Here is a 20776-nt window from a genome sequence, read left to right on the forward strand (position 1 = left end):
ACTTTAAAATTATCTCTAATATAAATCACACCTACTTAAAACCTGAAATCATTCTTGAATTATTATATTTTAAATACTAGAGTTATGAAGAGCTCAGGTAATTTAAGAAAAAAGGAATTTCCCCCTTCCCCCTCCCTCCTAATAAAGTTCTTGCAGAGGAAAAAAAAAAAAAAAAAAACAGAAAAAAAGGAGCTACTAAAATCTAAAAGCAACAACAAGATGAAATATTCTCCACTGTATTTCTTGATTTACACAACTTAACAAGAGTAAACAAACAGAAATCTACTGAAAGAATCAAAGGAAGCTAGAAAGCCAAAGTCAACAGATTTATGCCAGAGTCTCTACATCATGGAACTCTATGACAGTACTGATGTTCACACTGAAAACGTTTCTCTTTTAGACACTTTCTAGAATCTAGGCTATAAACATTTTGTCTCCTAAATGGAAACATACTCCTTTCTAAGTAGTAATTCTCTGCATGATCATAAGAAAGTGTACGAAGAAATCCAGCCCCCTGAGAAATGACTGCCAAGAAGAAGCTAAACATTCATAATTCAAAGTTCATGAATTCATCCTCTTTTAAAAGATTATTTCTTTTTATGCACATGGATGCCTTTGCCCGTGTGCATGCATGTACATCCCTGTGAGCCTGGTGCCTGTGGAGGCCACAAAAGGGTGTCAGATTACCACAAACTAAAGTTATAGATATCTGTGACTGGAAATTGAACCCAGGTCCTTTGGAAGAGTCACAAGTGCCTTAACTACTGAGCACCCAACACAGCCCCACAATTTGCTATCTTAAAACAAAGCTTATTTTCTTTAACTCAAGGATCTTACACAGGTCTTTATATGCGTGATACACTAGTCCTTCAATTACCTGGGTTTTTATTTGTCTGTTGTTACTGCACAGGCACATAAGACTTTCTGCCCCACCTCCAAACCATTATCCCCAACATTACAATAAATAATTAAGATGGTGATCTGGGGCTAGTAAGATGACTCAGTGGGTAAAGGCACTTATCATCAATACTAAAGACCTGTCTGTGACCTTCAGAATCTATGTTGTAGAAGTAGAAAAACAATTCCTGCAGGTGGTATACTAAAAAAATGTAACACAATTTTTAAAAAATATGAGCAAGATAAATGTATTAGTTACTTTTCTATTGCTATGATAAAATATCATGGCAATGGTAACTTATAAAAGAAGTGTTTTAATTGGGCTTAAGGTACCAGAGCCATGGCACAGAAGCAGGAACAGCTGCACACATCTAGAAGCAGAGAAAGAGCTAACTGGAAATGGCACTGGGTCCTCTGAAGCCCCAAAGCCTGTTTCATTACAAATCTTCTCTAACAAGGCCACGCCTCTTAATCCTTCCCAAACAGGTCCATCAGCTGTGGGGATCAATTATTTTTTTTTTCACTTTACTGATTTTTATTTTTTTTAACTTTTATTAATTATACTTTATTCACTTTGTATCCCCCCAAAGGAATCAATTATTAACATGTATGAGCTTTGGGGGCCATTCTCATTCAAGCTACCACATATTGTATCATAAAATAAGTAGAACTCTCTATCCTTTTCATTTTGCAAGAGAAAGATTTTGCATGTATAGGAAGCAGTGTCCAGGAAGAACATACTAAGTGTACATAAAAATGAATGATCACAGTGTCTAGTACAAGTCACATGCAACCCAATCTGGTACCAATCTTGTTAAGTAATAAAGGATCTTAAACTTGTGATCTTCCTGCCACACCACACCATACCTGGTTTTTGTACTGAGATCAAACCTAGAGTTTCATGCATACTAGGTAAGTACACTACCTAGTAAGTTCATCTCCAACCTTGGTTGTTAGTTAGAAATCTGGGGATCAGGTTAAGACCCCACCACAGTCAATGCCGGAAACTGTTTAAAGCAAAGCTATATGATGAGGCAATCAAAGCTATACCCTAGGCCAAATTAAAAAAGGCAACTGAGCTGGGTATGGTGCTGCACACCTGTAATCCCAGCACTCAGGGAGACAGAGGCAGGCAGATCTCTGTGAGTTTGAGGCCAACCTGGTCTACAAAGCAAGTCCAGAACAGTCAAGGCTACACAGAGAAACCCTGTCTCAAAATAACAAAAAAGTAAAAATAAGAATAAAAAATAAATAAGTAAAAACAATGAGGCAACTGCCAGGGCTGAAGAAATGGTTTGACACTTCGGAGCATTGTCTTCTCTTTTAGATGACAGAGGGTTTAATTCCTAGCATACACATGGAGGCTCACAACTGTGTATAACTCCGGTTCCAGGGGATCCAACAGGTACTGCATACACATGGTGAAAGAAAAACATGAAGGCAAAATACCCATACACATAAAAATAATAAAATAAAAAGCCAACAGTAGTGACATTATTATTAAAGTTGTATGAAAACATGCTTGTATTCAGAATTAAAGTCCTAAAGAACTTTTAAAGTCCTAAAGTCCCATATGCCACACAGCTCAGCCTAAGATGAGATGAGAATAATATACTCTAGAAAACACACATACACACATTTAGATAGGGTCTCACTACACACCTCTGACTGTCCTGGAACTCCATGTAGATTAGGCTGGCCTCAAACTCAAACTACACTTAAACATCTAAGCTGCAAACAGTCTTTTAGCCAGTCCTTCTCACCATATGTTGCCTATCCTTACAGCTCTCCTTCACAAACTTTCTACCTCTGGGCCTTTCTGTCTGCTGGCAGTTCTGCTGCCTGCACCTGCCAGGTTAGTTCAGTTTACCTTAAGAATAAAACTCAAAGTGGGGCCATACTAGAAGACAGAGGTCAAGAGGCTTTCATGAGTAAACAAGCTGTTGAGGAAAGAGAGGGTTTAAAAGCCAAAACATAAGTGTCTCAAAGAATATATATATGTAATATTTATACAAAGAAATATACCTTACATATTAAGGTTAGAAAGAATGACTGCCATAGAAAATTATCTGACAAGAGCAATACATTTTCCAAAGATACAACTAAGAACAGAATGGAGTTTATGGCCATGTACTAGAAACTCAACAGAGAGGAAGAAAGAGAGATCACTCCCCCTGCCAACAACATGCGAATATCATACTTGAACATTCTATTTCTTGGCCAAAGTTGACATACATGGACATATCTGCTTCTGTGTTACATTTATACATCAATAAAGTTATCACAGATGTTTTCAGTTGTAGCAAAATATCTCTATTGCACTGACAAGAATGTTTTAGTTGTATTCAGTTATTCTGAAAGAGAGAGATACAGTTTCTAAAATATCCCTCTGATAAGTAATTATTTTAAATTAGAGCCTGAGTATTTCAGAGTACTTTTAGTAAATGGTAAAGGCAAGAACTTGTAATAAACGATAAAAAGATACAGACATTAAAAAATGGACAAGTAAGCTTTATAAGGCTAACCAAAAGATAAAACAATAAAATAGAGTAATTGTAGCAAAAACATACACACATATTACTTCAATCATATTTCGTGTTTTTAAACTTAAAATGCCAAAACACAGAAAACTGTGAGTTGACTAACATTTTAAAGACAGCACCTGCTGACAAAGCACAAAAAGAATACTTCATAAAAACCAATGTGATTGACTACAGCTCCATTTATAGATTGCTCTTGATAGAACTAAAGTTTTCTGGTTGACTCTAAATTAATTATAAGTTATATATAAAAATACATATAAAATGGATGATTTAAAAAAACTGTTGCTTAAGCTTCTGTCTCATACTACTGGAGTCTTTACGTTTGGGACCTTTAAGATCAAAGTATATATCCTCATATGGATTTTTCTAAACTCCAAACATACAGTTATGTTTCTCTTGAATGTCTTTAAGACAAGATTTCAGTTTGGGGGCATGAAGAAACTTTTACCTTTTACTAAACATACTTCTGCATTGTTTGCATTTTCTTCCATTAAATGTACCATTAGCTATTAAATGAAAACAACTGGAATACAAGGAATTTGGAGGACTTAACAAACAAAAGAAACATTAATAAAATGCCTCATGACAAAAAAAAAGTTCATTTTAGTCATAAATAATGTAATGGAAATTATTTTGTTTTTTTAAATAATCACTCCCCCAACGTGAAATCATCAACGAGGCAGAAAGAGCTGAACACTGAAAACTCTGGAGTGGATGAGGAGGAAATCGCTATCATTGCTTCCCTTCTGAGTGAACGTGTGTCTGACACATGGACGGCACAGGACAACCTCAGGCATCCATCCTCTCCATCCACCTTGTTTGAGACAGGATCTCTGGTTATTTTCCACTGCTTAATGCCAGGCTAGGTGGCCTAGACACTCGCAGGGTTCTCATGTCTCTGCTTCCCACCTTCCACAGGACCTCGGCAACTACAGACACTTCGTTTGCAAGTTCTAAGGATTCAAAGCCAGGTCCTTAGGCTCGCAGAGCAAGTACTTTTTACCCACGGAGCATCTCTCAGCCCTGTTACCACTTCCATTGCATCTTAAACTAATTCCTCAGATCCTTCTCATTTTTATCTCACATATCTTTATGCAGTTTTCAAGCCCCGGGTCTCCCAACCAGCAGCATCAGCAACTTGTTAGAGCTGAGAACTAGACAGGCATGTTGGCACACACCTTTAATCTCAACACTCTGCCAGCCTGGTCTGCATAGACAGACTATGTCGCAAAACAAAACCAAACCTGAAAACTAACAGACCTGTTCCACACCTACCCAATGTGGAAAGACTATGGTGGTACAGAAATGGGGCACGAACACCACTTCTGGGTGAATCTGAGTTTGAGGCACTGTACAATATAAAATTTCCTTATAAGTATTCCCATCTTATAAAAGCTAAAATTACTACATGGTTAAACACATCAGAATGCTTTAGAACAATATTATATGGATAATACTAACTTTTAATAAAGTATAAAAACTGGATAGAAAGGAAGGACACACAAGACATACTTGATCATCTACTTATTTGTGGTTCAGGTCATTATTAACCATCACAAATGCTTACTGTTTGTTTTTCTCTTTCTGCCGTGTGTGTGTGTGTGTGTGTGTGTGTGTGTGTGTGACAGGTAGGGTTTCTCTGTGTAGCTTTGACTGTCCTGGAACTCACTCTGTAGACTAGGCTGGCCTCGTACTCACAAAGATCCGCCTGCCTTTGCCTCCCAAGTGCTTGGATTAAAGGCATACACACCACTGCCCAGCTTACTATGTGTTTAATATTATGCAGTACACACTACAAATGTGTGCTGATAGAGAAATCACTCCATTACTTGATTTCCATTAATAAATACCTATATTAAAGAGTCTAAAAGCTCATATCCTAATCTTCCTTGCTTACTTGTTTTTTTCAAAATTCTGACCTAAGCGCTTGTGGCTTTGGTAGCAAATGTTTCTCTTCAATGTGTTAGATGATAAATGTGTACTGGCTTTACCAGTTAAACCTTGACCCTGAACATCTGCTTGCCAGGTATTTACACGGGGACACTGAATATATTCCAAGTCTATCAACTCAAAACTGATCATCTTGAACCTCCACCTCTATATATTTATTTCTCAGCTTCCAGAATGTATACAGAATTGCCTATGGTGAAAGCATTAACATTTTTTAGTTCTCCTTAACCTATGACCTCACAACCAATCACCAAAACAGGTCTTTCAACTTCAGCATTACTGTTGATATCCACTCTGCCCCTCACCCCCTACCCTGGCACAGGCCTCTAGCATCTTCTGCCCGGATTAATGGTTCTGCTTCTTACCCAGTTAATTTTGTTCTGTCTATAAAGAGTAAATTTTGTCTACAACAGGGTTAATTTCATAATATCTTTCTACTGCTTCAATTCCTCAAAAACTGCCTGTGGTCCTCAGGATAAAAAAATGAAACCCATTACTGCTCCATTTAGCTGCAAATCTCACACTACCTAAGCAACTCTAACTGTACTGAACTTTAGGTCCTAGAGAGCAGCATTCTTTCTTGGCCATTAATCTCTCTAACAGAGTAACCTTTCTGACAGCTGTCTTCACTGGGTTTATGTTTCCTGATAACAGTGTTTTTGTTTCTGCTGTTGTTGCTTAGTCTTAGATTTGACACATGGCCTTTCTATATAACCTTGACTGGCTTGGAACGCACAGAAATCTGCCTGCTTCTGCCTCTTGACACCAGGAGATGTGTGGTTCTATGCAAAAAATGATAGTTTTAAAACTTCTAAATTTTTCATAAAGTTACCCCTACCACCACAAGCAGCAAAAAAGTTTCCAAGAGCATCACTTAGCATACTGTATTCTAATCATGTATCTCCCAGATTCAAGTTCTAGCAAGAATAGAAGCCACAGCTAATTTTTCAACATTATAATCCTAGTGCCTAGGCAGCAACAAAGCATAAAATTAAAAGCGTCAGCTCAAGTCAAACATACATAAAACATGTCATAAGTCATACGATTTTTGGAAAATTACTTAAGCTCTCTCCCTATTTTTCCTTATTTGTAATTTAAATATAGATAGTACAATCTTACAAGACTTTAGAAATAAACATGATTTGTGAGATATTTAACATGGTGTTCAGTACTCAGAATGTTGGTTACTTATCATGGTCAATATCAAAGAAAATATATAGAGAATAAATGCACTTTATTCATATAACTAGTAAACATTTTAATGATATTACATAATTCTATAAGAAGGATTAAGTTTTATGTCCACATGGTACTACAGGGTTTTATATAGTCAATATTTAGTTGAGTTATAAAGCAGAATGTTCAAAGAGAATGACCTGTGCCCCATTGTCAGGAACCATCTGTTTATCAAGTCCAATCTGTTCCAAGCCAGGACTTTCCAGAGAATTTGGGGAGGTGTTACAAACCGAGGTGGTTACGTTATACCTTGCTGACTGATAAAAGCTGTAATACTCAACTCTATTTTCCACTGAGTTTTCTAGTGCTTTTAGTTTCTGTCTAAACTGAATAACTTTGTAGATCAAAAAAATGATTAAAACACAAGCTAAGATGAAAAAAGCTAGCAAAATGTCAAAAGCCTCATTCAGCTTCTCAACGTCTTGGGTACAAGTGAGAGGTGTTTTTCCTGACACAGAAGAGGCATCAATCGGCAGAGCACTGTGTTTTTCCAGGTTCAAGTTAACAGTAGTAAGCTGTATTTGCACAGGTAAAAGTGCAGTCGTCTCTAGTGCAGTACCAGGTGTATTCTCTTGAGAAACTCTACTGGCAGGTGAAGCACGGATCCGTTCCCAGACAGTAATGCTCTCAGTCACAGTGTTTTCCAAATGGTTCCCACGTGTGGTTACTTTATACCCGGTCATCATTAGTGCAGTGGTCTTGTGATGAATATGAAGAGATTTTTATAGCCCAAGCTCTGGATAGATTGGTCGAAGGCAAAGGCAATTTGTAATGTCGGTCCATTTACTATATCATACTGCTCTGCCACACATTGATAAGGGATTCTGATAACAGATGTTTACAGCAATGGCTGACGAGGCTAGCCAGTCTTGAAGACTCAAAAGTTTGCATTCACAAAATTGGAATTTGCCTGAAGATGAGTCAATGAAGACAATGGCTTAGGGACCCTTGGATGTAATTCTGTAAGATTATTAAATAACAGATTAAGGATCTTCAAAGATGCTCCCATATTCTCAAATGTATCATTATCAATGTTAAGATTATTGTTTCTAACTTAAATTGTTTAACAAGCTAAATGTATCAGGTTTAAATTGTCTAAATAATTATCAGTTAAGATCAAATGCTTAAGATTGTTAATTTTACTAACCCCATCCCTAGTAACGTTTATAATCATAACATGCTTTAGGAGGGGGCACTTTACATTGATGACACTTTTAAATGCAAAAGTCTGTCATGTTTCAAAGGGCATAATGACAGTATCAAGATTTGTAAGACCATTTAATGATACTTTTGTAAAAACATTTAAGGGCATTTTTTGTTAAATTATTACTTTCTAGATACAAATAATCAAGGGATACAAGATGTTGAAACTCTGCGATCTATGTTCTTAAATTTTTACTGCTCGATGAATCAAGACTCTGAGAACAACTGCACAACAAAGGTAATACTGCCGAGCACAGTGGCAAGTCCTCTATAAATACAGACATTTATAGAGCATTAAACAAGCTTCTTGGAGTAAAGGACATCCAATTAGACTGCAAATAAAAATCATAAAGCTCTGATAGACCTTTAAATATTTCAGGCTCTAAGCATTTTATAAAACTGCTTAGAGATAGAAAATACAAATGTTCTAACTGAACAAAGCCTTTTAGATCTTCATAAACAATATTAGTTACCCAAATAAAATGTTACAAGAGAATTAAGTACGATTAGTTCACTTTCACTTACATGAGACATTATTTCCAATCAGATACCAAAAAACTGTACTTTTAGGAAAATTCTAAGGACTGTGAAAGGCCTGTTAGTCTGTTTCCCAGGAAGAGTTGGTAAGAATACAAATATCCTAGTATTCCTTTATACAATGACACAAAAAAATCAGGTAACAATCAGAAATAAACACAGGCAAAGAAGAGAAAATGATAATCCACATGTAACCCAGTCTATAATTTTTCCACATTAGAACTGACTCCAAAGACAAACTTTAAATAAGAAAGGTCCTAAAGCGAAAGTATCAAAATACCAAAACTTCAGTAATCTATTTATACTAGGATAAGCCAAAACCGTATGTTAACACATACTATGACAGTGACATATGCTACAATGAACATTTGAGATAGAATTGCTAACAAAGCAATCAATCAAACCTATGAAACCCACTCTTTAGCAAAGATAATTCAAACTCAATAAACTGAAAAATGTTTGCTAAAATACATTATTACAACCGACTACAAGAAACATAGCAAATGATGGGAGGATAACAATTTTTTAATACATACCCCATATTTTACATAAAGCCTAATATCAAATAACAATTTATGAAACTATAAACACTACAGGAAAATCAAGCTGTAGTTTTCCACAAAATTCATTTCAGCTACAAGTCTGTACTTAAATAATCTTACCAAGAATAAGGAAATTGTATCACCACTTGGCTTACTTAGGCAAAGGCTCTTGTTTTAAATCTGAAGAGCACCATTCCTTAACTCAGTTTCTTTCTGGGCCACTGCTGACCTCCTGCATTCCACCTTTTTTGAATTTTAAAGTCAAGGCTTGCTCAGGAAACGCCACTCTTCACACTGGTTCCTCTACAGTCAACGGGTAAAACAGGGGTTGCCATGGATACAGGAAATTGAGAGGCAGGAAGTCAGTTTATCTATGCTTCAAAAGTATTGTTGAAAGGAAATCTCAGGAATGTATTTTTTTCAGAATGCGTCCAATCTACTTAATATATATGCCTAAGTAGTTCCTACAACTTGAAAGAGGTTTTAAAAGCCAAATGCCTGAAAACTTGAGGTATTCGAAATCTAAATAAGTTGTCTCTAGTTATCAACAAAACATATTGTCTCTGTGTATTTGTATGTGTGTTTTAAGATAAGCAATGACACTAGTGTCCCCCTCTATCACTCTCCAACTTTCTTTTTTTGTTTGGAAAAAAAAAGTTTTATTTTTTAATTGTTATTGTTAAGTTATTTACGTTGTATACCAGTTATAGCCTCCTCCCTCATCTCCCGGTCCCACCCTCCCTATCCCTCTTTGTGGGGTGACCTAGCCAGCCCACAGAGGAAGAGGATCCAGACAGTCCTGATTGGACCTGATAGGCTAGGGCCAGACAGCAGGGGAGGACTTCCAATTTGCTTTTTAAGCCAAGTTCTCACATTGAGCCTGAACTCATTGACTGAGAGCTCCAGAGCTAGTCTGTACTCCCTAGAGACAGGATTATAGCTTGCACCACACCTGAATTTTTAAGGTCAGAGTTGAGGATCTGCTGGCTCAGCAACACAATTACTAAGCAGAAGAAGCACACTGAAATAAAAGCATATAAAATGATTTTTATTTTTCTGAGACAGGGTCTCACTATGTAACCCTGCTCAGCTTGGAACCCTCTGTACATAGAGACCAGCTAGCCTTACATCTGCCTCTGCCTCCTGAGTCAGGCTGAAAGGCATGGGCTACCACACCAAGAAATTTTAAATGCATTAACATATTTACTTTCAAATACTTTTTGAAGATTTATTCATTTAAAAACAGCACATAAAATCAGCCAATACTTTAGAATAATTAACAAAGAATACATTATCCTGAGATTTTTCTGTTTAAATTTTAAAAAAGGTTTTTTGTGCACAAAATACTGATTATCACTTAGTGCCTGAAGAAATTAAGGCATATGGCCTGGGTGGCAGGAGAATATAAAGTTCCTCAATGAATTATTACCATCAGCTTATGTTGGCACGAAGGTTAAGGAGAAGGCGGGGAGATGGCTGAGCAGGTGCAGTGCTCACTATGCAGGTCTGAGACCTGAGTTCAGGTTACTTGCACCCAAGTCAGAAGAGCTGACTGTGCTTAAGCCCATTGTGAGGAAGGCAGGGCAGGAGGAGATCCCTGAGATTTGCTGGCCACCCACCCCACTTAAATCTACAGCCATCTACAGGGTCAGTTAGGGACCCTACCATGAAAAGAATAAAGTGGAGACAGACTGAGGAAGACACCCAAAGCTGAACCCTGGCTTTCACACACAAGTTAACACCCCTACACTGCAGAAAGAGAAAAAGAAGTTCCTGAATTACTCTACACAAATGTCTGAACTAGTTTGAATACTTTAGCATGAAAAGAAACCTGCCTCTGAGTTAATTTTTCTTTTTTTTTTTTTTTTAATTTAAATAAAGATTTAGGAGCCAGCCAGGCAGCTCATCAAGTAAAAGTGCTTGGCATGCAAGCCTAGTGACCTGAGTTGGATCCCAGAATCATGTAAAAAAGCCAGATGCAGAGGTATGCATCTTTAATCTCAGCACTTGTATAGTGAGATGGGAGACAGAAACAAGAGAGTCATCCAAGCCTAGGATACACAGCATGACAGAGAAAAAGAGAGACCCCGTCTCCACAATGTGAGAGTACTAACTCTCAAAAGTTGTCTTGTGACTTTAATATATGTGCCACATACAGCGTACATATGAACCCACATACAAGTAAATACATAGATTTGAGTGAACTATTTATATATTTTTAGCCATTGACATCTGACTTCCATCAATAATTTTTTTTACTTATTTTCAGTAACATACAAAGTGGGGAGGGCACTATACACATTATTTTCAATTAAATCAAACAAGTCATAGGAAAGAGTGAAAGGATGAGTCTATTAAATTCAAAATAAAGGGAAGAAAAAAAAAGATCAGATCAGAACACAGGAGAGCTTCCTGCTCCTCCACAGCTTTTCCGCTTGAATGGTCTCTAGGTACTGCCTTACCTGCAAATTTAAGGGGTAGGGGGTGTGACTACACAATTCTCTTTCAGTAACTATAAATAACCTTTATGAAATTACATAAAATCACTGCATTCTGCCAAAAGAAACTTGTTCTTATTTTAAATTTTTTTTCCAAATAGCAACATACCCCTTCTAACATTCCTTAGAAATAAAATCACTAAGTGAAAACTTTAGATCAAATGCCCACAAAAAGAAAACAACTCTGTCTGTGTCTGTAAAAACTCATTTAAATTCAGCTAGAACAGTGAAAGCAATAGATTAGGGAGAGGCAAGGGGGATGGCCCAGCAGGAAAAGGCACCCACCACCACGGCTGATGTTCATTTCACAGGACCCACGTCACAGAAGTAGAGATCCAATTTTCAAGCTGTCTTCTCACACCTACACACCTGCCACAGCACATAGACTGGCACACATAAATTTAATGTATTAAAAACCTAATAGTGCCATTATAACAACATTACCATTTGCCTGCACATGTATAGAGTATTTCAGTGCTCCTCTGAAAATGACACTGCATGCATCAAAAACAGTTTAGTGATACAGAAATAACACTATGTACTCACTAATCTAAGAACAAGTTTCTTTTGGTAGAACACAATAATTATTCTCAAACATGAACATTAAACGTATTATTTTCCATTCTGTGCAATAAATGCAATAAACTACAGTAACTACTACAGCATTAACAAAAGCAAGAAATTTCTATTAGTTCCTTAATATGAATTGCATAACACAATTAACATTTGGAAAGGATGCACCAAATTCTTAGATGAATTATTTCAGCATCAACATCAGTGCTTTAAAAGATGCATTATTTTTGGCCTGGCTTCATAGTTAAAGAGACAAACACAAAGAAATTAAATAACTCATTTATAGTCAAAAAGTAATAGAAGATCTGAACTCGGGCATAACAATTTGTAAACAACCAAAGTATATGTGTTTACATATGATTTTCACAACATTCAAAACAGTCAATCAGTAAACAACAATCAATCAAATATAAGCCAGAAGCTTTTGTATCACATAAGCTTCCCCAGGTGGGAGACGGCTCGGCAGAACCACTTGAAACATGCTTCTCCCGCAAGAGGTGGAAACTGCCTGACTAGAACACGACTCTCCATGGGGCAATGGTGAGAGGTGGGTGATAGAGCTTCCCAGAAGTGGCATCTAGTAGAAGGTAATGAGATCATAAGGGACACTGCTAACGGAAGGGATTAATGTTGTTCTTGGGAACACCAGTTAGTTCCCATGACAGTGAGCTGCTATATAAAGAAAGGCCCAGGATTCCAGCCCCAAGAAAGGGCAGGAAGGAAAAATAAAACAAACAAAGAAAAGGCAGGTGAATCTTGCCTCAAATCCTTTCTCTTTGACTTTAGGGCTTATAGATAAATACTACAATAGACTAATTTTACTTCAAAAGATAAAAATTGGGAAATATCTTTAAGTACATTATGTATTTGCATGAAAATGGCTTTATATCCTTAGTATAATTTAAAAAACAAGATGAAGATTTAAGTCTACTATGATGAATATCCATTTAGAAATAATCAGATTAATCCAATCAAAACTCATGAGGCAGGAAACAAAAGGAAGAGGGTCTACAAGATTCTGAACTTCTAGCTTACACTGTGAGCCAATTATATAACATATAATAATAATATATATTATAATATATAATGTAATATAATATATTACATATACATGTGTATATGTATACATATATACGTGTGTATATATATATGTAGCATGTATATGTTTGTATGTATAAAACACCTATTCTTGATGCCTTTATCACAACAAAACAACAAAATGTTACTCTTCAGAACCTACTTTTCTATCTTAAAATACTACTAGTCTAATGTATTTGAAAAATCACAATGTCCAGGGTTGGTGGCACACACTTGTACTCCAGCAGTCAAAGGGCAGAAGTGAAGGAATACCTTATATTCAGAGCCAACCTGGCCCACACACTAAGTTCAAGGCCAAACAGACTACATAGTCAGACACTGTCTTCAAACAATAACAACTAAACAAACAAACAAACAAAAACTTAAAGAGTTTATAAAAGTATATAATGACTTGACAATTTCTTAAATTAAAATAAATTCCCAAACACTAACTCTTCATACAATATTCTTATGATGAGAATTATAGGTGAGCACATGACCAATCAAGGCAGGCACAGTAAATCTGATAGCCAGAAAATCTTATCACAAAGCCTTTTCTCCAAGAAAGCAAGGCACTATATGCATACATTTTGCTGCTTTGCTAATCCCTGTGTAAATCATTCAAGTAGCTTACATTAACTACGGTCCACTGGGGCATACCTGAAGCTGAAACTCAAAATTCTCAAAGAACATGTCTGTGTGAAGCTCTTAAAAACACACATACTGAATGTTTCTGAAGTTGGAAAATGGATCATCAATTTAGAGAGCAGACACCAAAGGATTACTATCATTTGTTTCTACAAGTAATAGTTTGGCTTAACCTATGAATTTTAAGAAAAACTCTTTTGAAAACAATAAAAGATGGCATTTGTAAATAAGCCTAGATATTATTTTCAATTAAAAAAACAAACAAACAGGAGCTGAGGGCAATACTACCCTCTATGTGAAAATACTATTAACCTTTAAAAAAGGCAGAGAAATTCAAACTCAACATTAAGAATCTGAAAAATTATTTTAGCTAAGAATCTGTTAAAACAGGACATACGAAGTTATACTGAACAACTGCAGAAAAACTTAATAGACTTAATGCCATTAATTTATCATTACGTAAATTCTCTAAAAATTCCCTAAAATATGAAGATCTAACATATTGAAGTCATCTTTCTCATACAGTATCATGCCTTCAGAGCTGCTTTTATGTCTTTAAAAGGGGAGGAGGGAGTCCTTCTAGAGTGGCTGAAGGAAGAAAGATGGAAAACAAAGTTCTTCTTCCACAAACTGGGTAGTAACCCGAGAATTGAGAACTCACCACTGCAGCTGTGGGCTCAGGATACATGCTTCTTGGGCACTCAAATAATCATTTTTTTTCCTTTAAGCCATTCTTGTTACAGTCCAGGCTGCCTTAGCCTTCAGGGTGTTGGGACACCAGGCCAAGCTATGTTATGTTTTAAAAGAAACCAGCTTTGGGCTAGAAAGATGGCTTAGAGCTTAAGAGCACTTCCAGAGGACCTGGGTTCCCAGCACCCACAGAGTGGTGCACAGCCATCTGTGACTCCAGTTCCTGAGGATCCAACACCCTCTTCTGGCCTCCAAGGGCATTGCATACACATGGTGAACAGAAAAGCATGCAGGCAAAACACCAATACACATAAAAATACACAAAAAGAAAAAGAAATCAATGTTTCATTTCCTTACCTATTATCAGAAGGCAGAAGAGACAGTAAAGCCAAAGCTGAAAGTTTCTTTCTTTCAGGCTGTGTGATATTGTCCATTCGATCAACCCACATTTCAATCACATTTCCTAAAAGCTGGTCCATCTGGAAGAAAGAAGACATCTCAGCATATCTGAAATATTATTTGTACATGAATAAGTGCTATTGACAGCTAAAACCTAAGACATAGTTTCAATTATGAAACCACAAAACTGATGTAATTTGGGATAAGCTTTGGTTTGGAGAGAAATTTAAGAAAAATCAAAAATTGACTCCAATTAATGAGAGACAAAGACATGTATTCAAAACTTGTATGTAGCCAATGAGTATTTTTGAATAACTTCACTTAATGAATAAATCAAGACCATTCTCACTAGAAATTTGCCAAGTACACATATTTCTATTTAGATGATAGGTTGTTTTTCAATTTAGTGATTACTCTTCAATGTTCTGTAATTTGCTAGTCTGATTTGCTATTCCTCCTTCTCTGAGGACCAGAACGCCTGCAACTTCAACCTACAGAATCTCTATGAAAAAGAGTAAATCACTTCCTACAACTTCTATAAATATCAATGAAGCTAAAAGTAAACTAAGTCTACACACTGCAGAACAGGAGAGCTGACTGATTCTATGTGCTGACTCAGCAAGGGAAAGGTGCTCAGTGATGTGTTCCAACCCAAGGGTATGCACTGCAGTGAGAAGGTTTTTAGACTGGATTAACATTCACAGTGGGCCTGTCTTTTGGCAGATATCCCTCACTCCTTCTCTAGGAAAGATCAAGAAAACTGATCGTGAATATTAAATGACATATTTATCAGGTTTATTTATACTTTTCTGCTACTATCACCTTTAAAGAAATAAATATTTAATGCCAAACCACTACCTTAAAAATCTGGTCACATAAAAGTCACCTTTAGAATCTTATTCTTTTTCTACTTTAAGACTGCTATATTTTGGGGCTGGAGAGATGGCTCAGTGGTTAGGAGCACTGTCTGCTCTTCTAGTAGGTCCTGAATTCAATTCCTAGCACCCACATGGCAGCTCACAACTGTCTGTAACTCCAATTCCAAGAGATCTGACACCTTTATACTAATGCACATAAACTAAATTATTTTGAAAAAAAAAAGACTGCTATATTTCACCTACTTAACAGTCACATGATTTTAATTAACAGGCAAGCAGTTACTAGATGAAATCTATTTATATTTGAGTTCCCTGCAGTATGTATTGCACCTGAGATGGTACAAATTAAAAAACAGCAACGTCCACAAGGTGCTCCAGGAACTATTAAATTCAACAAAGTTCCCAGTTTTAACACTGCAATCCTCTTAACTCCTATCTTTAAAATAGGACCCCAAAGTCAGGGTGGAAGAGAAAATTAAGGTACATATGTCTAACACAGTATCATCATTTAAAAATTAAAGTCTTGTTCCAACAGAGAAACACATTTTATTTGAAAGTAATTGTGGGGAAAAAAAGTAATTGTGTCTTCTAAAAATAAAATAAAAATAACTTTAAATGTCTATGTATTTTTTAAAGATGTTTAAATTATGTGTACTATATAAGCGTGTCTGTGTCAAGCTTTGTGCACACACATGCAAGTACTGGTGGAAGCCAGAAAAGGGCACTGGATTCCCCAGTGCTAGAGTTATAGGAAGCTGTGAGTCACCTGGGTAGGTGCTGGAAACTGTACTATGGTCCTCAGCAAGAGCACTCTTCACTGTTGAGCCATCTCTCTAGGCCCTATATTATTATTTTTAATAAATATTAAGGTATATTAGGACATAAATCAATATGATATTATTTAAACCTAATTACTTTATAACTAAAAGAGGTGATATGCCTTTTGACTGAGAAGTATTGTAAAATTATTACTATAATACTGGATCAAGTCAGTCTAGCGTATACCTAGAGTCTAGTTTATACCATTATGTCTACAATTCATATTTAATTTAAAAACATGGTATAATGCTATATAGAAGTTTATTGAAATTAATATAACGTAAAAATATTTAAAAAGCAAATCAAAACCATTATAAAAATAACTACGGAGTTTTATTATTAAATATACTTAATAAGTCATGTAGGACCTCATGCTCATAATCCAGTACTTGAGAGGTTAAGGCTTGTCTAACCTAAAAATAAATTTGAGAGCAGCCTCAAACTATACAGAGCAAAATACTATCTCAAAGATAAACCAATGAAAAGATAAAAAAGTAACTGATTAAAACTGGAGGCTACATTGATACACACTGTTGAAATAAAAAATGAATCAGCAAAACCAAATATTTCAGTATAATTTTATTTAAACCACATTTCATTTATTATAAAATATTTAATAAACAGCAACACTTAACAGTAAGCTGGCCAGCAGGAAACTTACTCAATAAGCAGCTAGAATACAAGGAGTTAGCAGGTTTTTACAAAAATGTGTGAAGTATCAAGTGTTTCGGCTTTGTGGGCCACTATAGCCCCAATAACAATTGCTCATTGTCCATATCACCAATAAACAATGTGCAAACAAATGACAGGCCATTTATCCTCCTACAACAAACTATAATGTTCATGTCAGTATATAATGCTGTTAGCCTGTTGCAATGGGACATGCCTATAATCCTTGGGAGGCAGAGGCAGGAGGACCTCTGTGAGTTCAAGGTCAGCCTGACAGTACAAAGTGAGTCCAGCACAGCCAAGGCTACACAAAGAACCCTGTCTTGAAAAAACACATTAAAAAAAATAGTTTTTATTTTTTGAATTGAAAAAAAAAAATGTAAAACCTCTTCTTATTTCATGGTCTTTATAAAAACCAAAGACTACTCCTCGCACACTGGCCATAGCTCATAGGCATGATACATAAGCAGGACCAAAATTAGGATGAACACTTAAGGGGCAGAAGGTACAAAATTTTAGGAGGTATTCACTCTTGGTACTTCACTTTCCTTGATGATAACTACACTGCTCCCAAAATTATTGGATTTAATATTTTTATTAAATATTATCCAAATATTATTTGGATTTAATATTGTTTCGCTCTGAGTACATGAGCGAAACAGAAAGCTTAAGACATGGGCACAGATTCCCAGAAGACACATTTTTAAACTAGATTAAAATTGATTAGGAATCAAAGAGACAGCTGTTCTGGGTAAAGGGAAACACACACTATATAAAGATTCTGCAGCACGTGAGAGAAAGGTGCTTTCAAGAAACTGTAAAATAAAACAGCGAATGGATAGGATTATGGAGTCCTAAAAAGAGTAGGAGACTGAAAGAGTAAAATAGATTATAGTAAAGTATTGTAAAACACACACACAAATTATGAGTTAAAAGTCAGTTCTAACTCCAAAAGAAATACCCTGAAGAGATTTAATACCACACACTCTATGTCCCAGAACAATATGGAGGGTGAAAATAAAAAGTAGATAAACATTCAAATAGCCTAAGGATAGAAATTCCCTTTACATTTCTACTACTGACTCCCTGTTAATAGAAAAGAACAACACAGACACACACACACAAAGCGAGAGCAAGGGCAAAAGAAAGAACGAGAGTGTACACAAGAGAGAGAGAAGAGCACATGCCATACTGCTCTTCCAGAATCCACGTCCAGCAGCTTGGAGCTGTTACATAGCGTACTTGTTACTCCTGCTCTAGGAGATCTGGCACTCTGGCCTCTGTGGTCACTCACACTTAAGTGCACACACCCACAGAGACACATGCACACAAAAATAAAAATAATAAAAAATTTAAAAACTCAAGTTTAAGAAAAAGAAAAGTACAAAGAAAGAAAAAATAGGCCTGGAGAAAGCTACAGATAAAGGATAGTAGGTTGCTTCCATAATAATACTTAAAGTCACTTAAGTTTAAAAAAAAAGTACTTGCTTTCAAAGTTACCAAAGGGTGAATAGGATAGCTCTTACATGGTGCCTTAATTATATGAGGAGTAAAGCAAGGTTATTTTAAGTGTTTGATAAGAACTGTAATTTTAATGTTTAATATTTTAAAGCTTAAAAAAAGAGCTCAGAAATATCTTTGGTTTATTAAATTAAGTCCCTTATTATTTTAATGAAATACATTTGAATTTCACCAAATCCAATGCTGACACATAACAGGTCATTTTATTTTCCTAATTAAAAACTGTTTTGTTAATGTAGTTGATAGTTTCTGTTTCCATAGTATACTAGTTGTATTTCTAGCACAATGCTTACATTATTAAAGTACTTAAGTATTTTTCTGTAGTGATGACATTCATTCATCTTGTATTAAGGTGTGTCTCTTACATTTGACTGTTAATTGGTGAAATAAATGCTAACAGATTCTGATATTGCCATTACAATTGAGGAACCTCCTGACTCAATGTTGTGTAAAAATTACTCCCCAATTATCTCTGATTGGCTAATAAAGAAACTGAATAACCAATAACTAAGAGGAGAGTTAGGGTGCCTTCCCTTTTTAGTCTGCAGGTTCCAAGGAACAGAAAAGGGAAAGAGAGAGAGAGAGAGAGAGAGAGAGAGAGAGAGAGACAGGGAGAGGGGCAGAAAGGGAAAGAGAGAAAGGAGAGGGAGAAGAGAAGGTCATGATGCCATGAGGATAAAGATGAAGCAGGAGCAGCCTGGGAGAGATTACATGGCAAGGAGTATGGGCACATGGCTGGGAAGCAGGCCATGCTAGCACAGACAGTTTGGAACAGATCAATATCAGCCTGGCGATGGCGCTTGAAGCTTATTAATAAATGTAATAGGTCTGTGTCGAAGGAAAAAAATATTAAATCCAATATTTTTCTCCTTGTAAGAGACTATGAACTTCATAGTTAAGTGTCTGCTGAAGAATGTACCACTAGGACAAAAGATACTGAGACAGAGTTACTGGGGTCTGCATTCCAACTCTCCTATTTACTAGCACTGGGGACTCTCATCAAATCTCTAATATTTTTCACAAATGAGATGGGAACAGAAATGCTATTATTAAATTCTGATAAAGTATGTTTATCCTATATTCACTTATGAGTGAATATATTCACTATATAATTCACTTATGAGTGAGTATATACCATGTGTGTCTTTCTGTTTGAGTGAGTGTTACCTCACTCAAGATGATCTTTTCTAGTTTCCACCATTTGCCTGCAAATTTCATGATTTCCTTGTTTTTAACTGCTGAGTAGTATTCCATTGTGTAAATATACCACAATTTCTGTATCCATTCCTCAACTGAGGGGCATCTGGGTTGTTGTCACCTTATGGCTATTACAAACAGAGCTGCTACAAGCATGGTTGAGCAAATGTCCTTGTTGTATACTTGAGCATCTTTTAGATATACACCTAGAAGTGGTCTAGCTGGATCTTGAGGTAGCACTACTCCTAACTGTCTGAGAAAGTGCCAGATTGATTTCCAAAGTGATTGTACAAGTTTACATTCCCACCACCAATGAAGGAGGGTTCCCCTTTTTCCACATCCTCTCCAGCATGTGTTGTCACTTGAGTTTTTGATCTTAGCCATTCTGATGGGTGTAAGGTGAAATGAAATCTCAGGGTTGTTTTGATTTGCATCTCCCTGATGACTAAGGATGTTGCACATTTCTTTAAGTGTTCCTCTGCCATTCAAAATTCCTCTATTGACCCTAGGGAAGATGCTCAATCCTCATTCAGAAGGGCAAACACGGTAGACATCAGAAACAGGAGAAGACAGGGAACAGGACAGGAGACTATCACAGATGGCCTCTGAAAGACTCTACTGATCGAGGTATCGAGGTATCAAAGCAGAGGCTGAGACTCATAGCCAAACTTTGGGCAGAGGGCATGGAATCTTATGAAAGAAGGGAGGAGATGAAAGACCTGGAAGGGACAGGAGCTCCAAAAGGAGACCAACAGAGCCAAAAAAAAAAAAAAAAAATCAAATAAACAAAAACAAAAAATACCCCTGAGCCCAGGGGGCCTTGAAGAGAATAATACCCCAACCAAGGACCATGCACAGAGAGGACCTAAAATCCTGGCTCAGATGTGGCCCACAGTCTC

General features: G+C 36.4%; 2 protein-coding genes across 3 annotated transcripts in view; both read right to left on the reverse strand.

Moving 5' to 3' along the window:
• The window catches only part of Ipo11 (importin 11), a 182722-nt gene that overhangs the window by 51032 nt on the left and 110914 nt on the right, over window positions 1–20776 (reverse strand). Inside the window, exon 28 of the mRNA XM_060385692.1 lies at window positions 14752–14873. Coding sequence (XP_060241675.1) covers window positions 14752–14873 — 122 coding nt within the window. The remainder of the gene's footprint in view (window positions 1–14751; window positions 14874–20776) is intronic.
• Lrrc70 (leucine rich repeat containing 70) lies at window positions 6466–10028 on the reverse strand. 2 transcript variants are annotated; one of them, XM_060385691.1, is made up of 2 exons: window positions 9064–10028; window positions 6466–7586 (listed from the first exon to the last, which is right to left on the reverse strand). In XM_060385691.1, exon 2 carries the CDS (start codon window positions 7310–7312, stop codon window positions 6737–6739), a length of 576 nt encoding a protein of 191 aa, XP_060241674.1. In that variant the 5' UTR covers window positions 7313–7586; window positions 9064–10028; the 3' UTR covers window positions 6466–6736. The 2 variants fall into 2 exon arrangements, with proteins under 2 accessions (XP_060241674.1, XP_021519923.1); XM_021664248.2 differs by having other exon boundaries at window positions 9029–10028.

This window comes from Meriones unguiculatus, chromosome 6, assembly GCF_030254825.1.
Source record: "Meriones unguiculatus strain TT.TT164.6M chromosome 6, Bangor_MerUng_6.1, whole genome shotgun sequence".
NCBI classification, from domain to species: domain Eukaryota; kingdom Metazoa; phylum Chordata; class Mammalia; order Rodentia; family Muridae; genus Meriones; species Meriones unguiculatus.

Bases quoted from the DNA above. Each gene is read 5' to 3' on its own strand.
- Lrrc70 (XM_060385691.1), bottom strand. From the start codon at position 7,312: ATGATGACCGGGTATAAAGTAACCACACGTGGGAACCATTTGGAAAAC.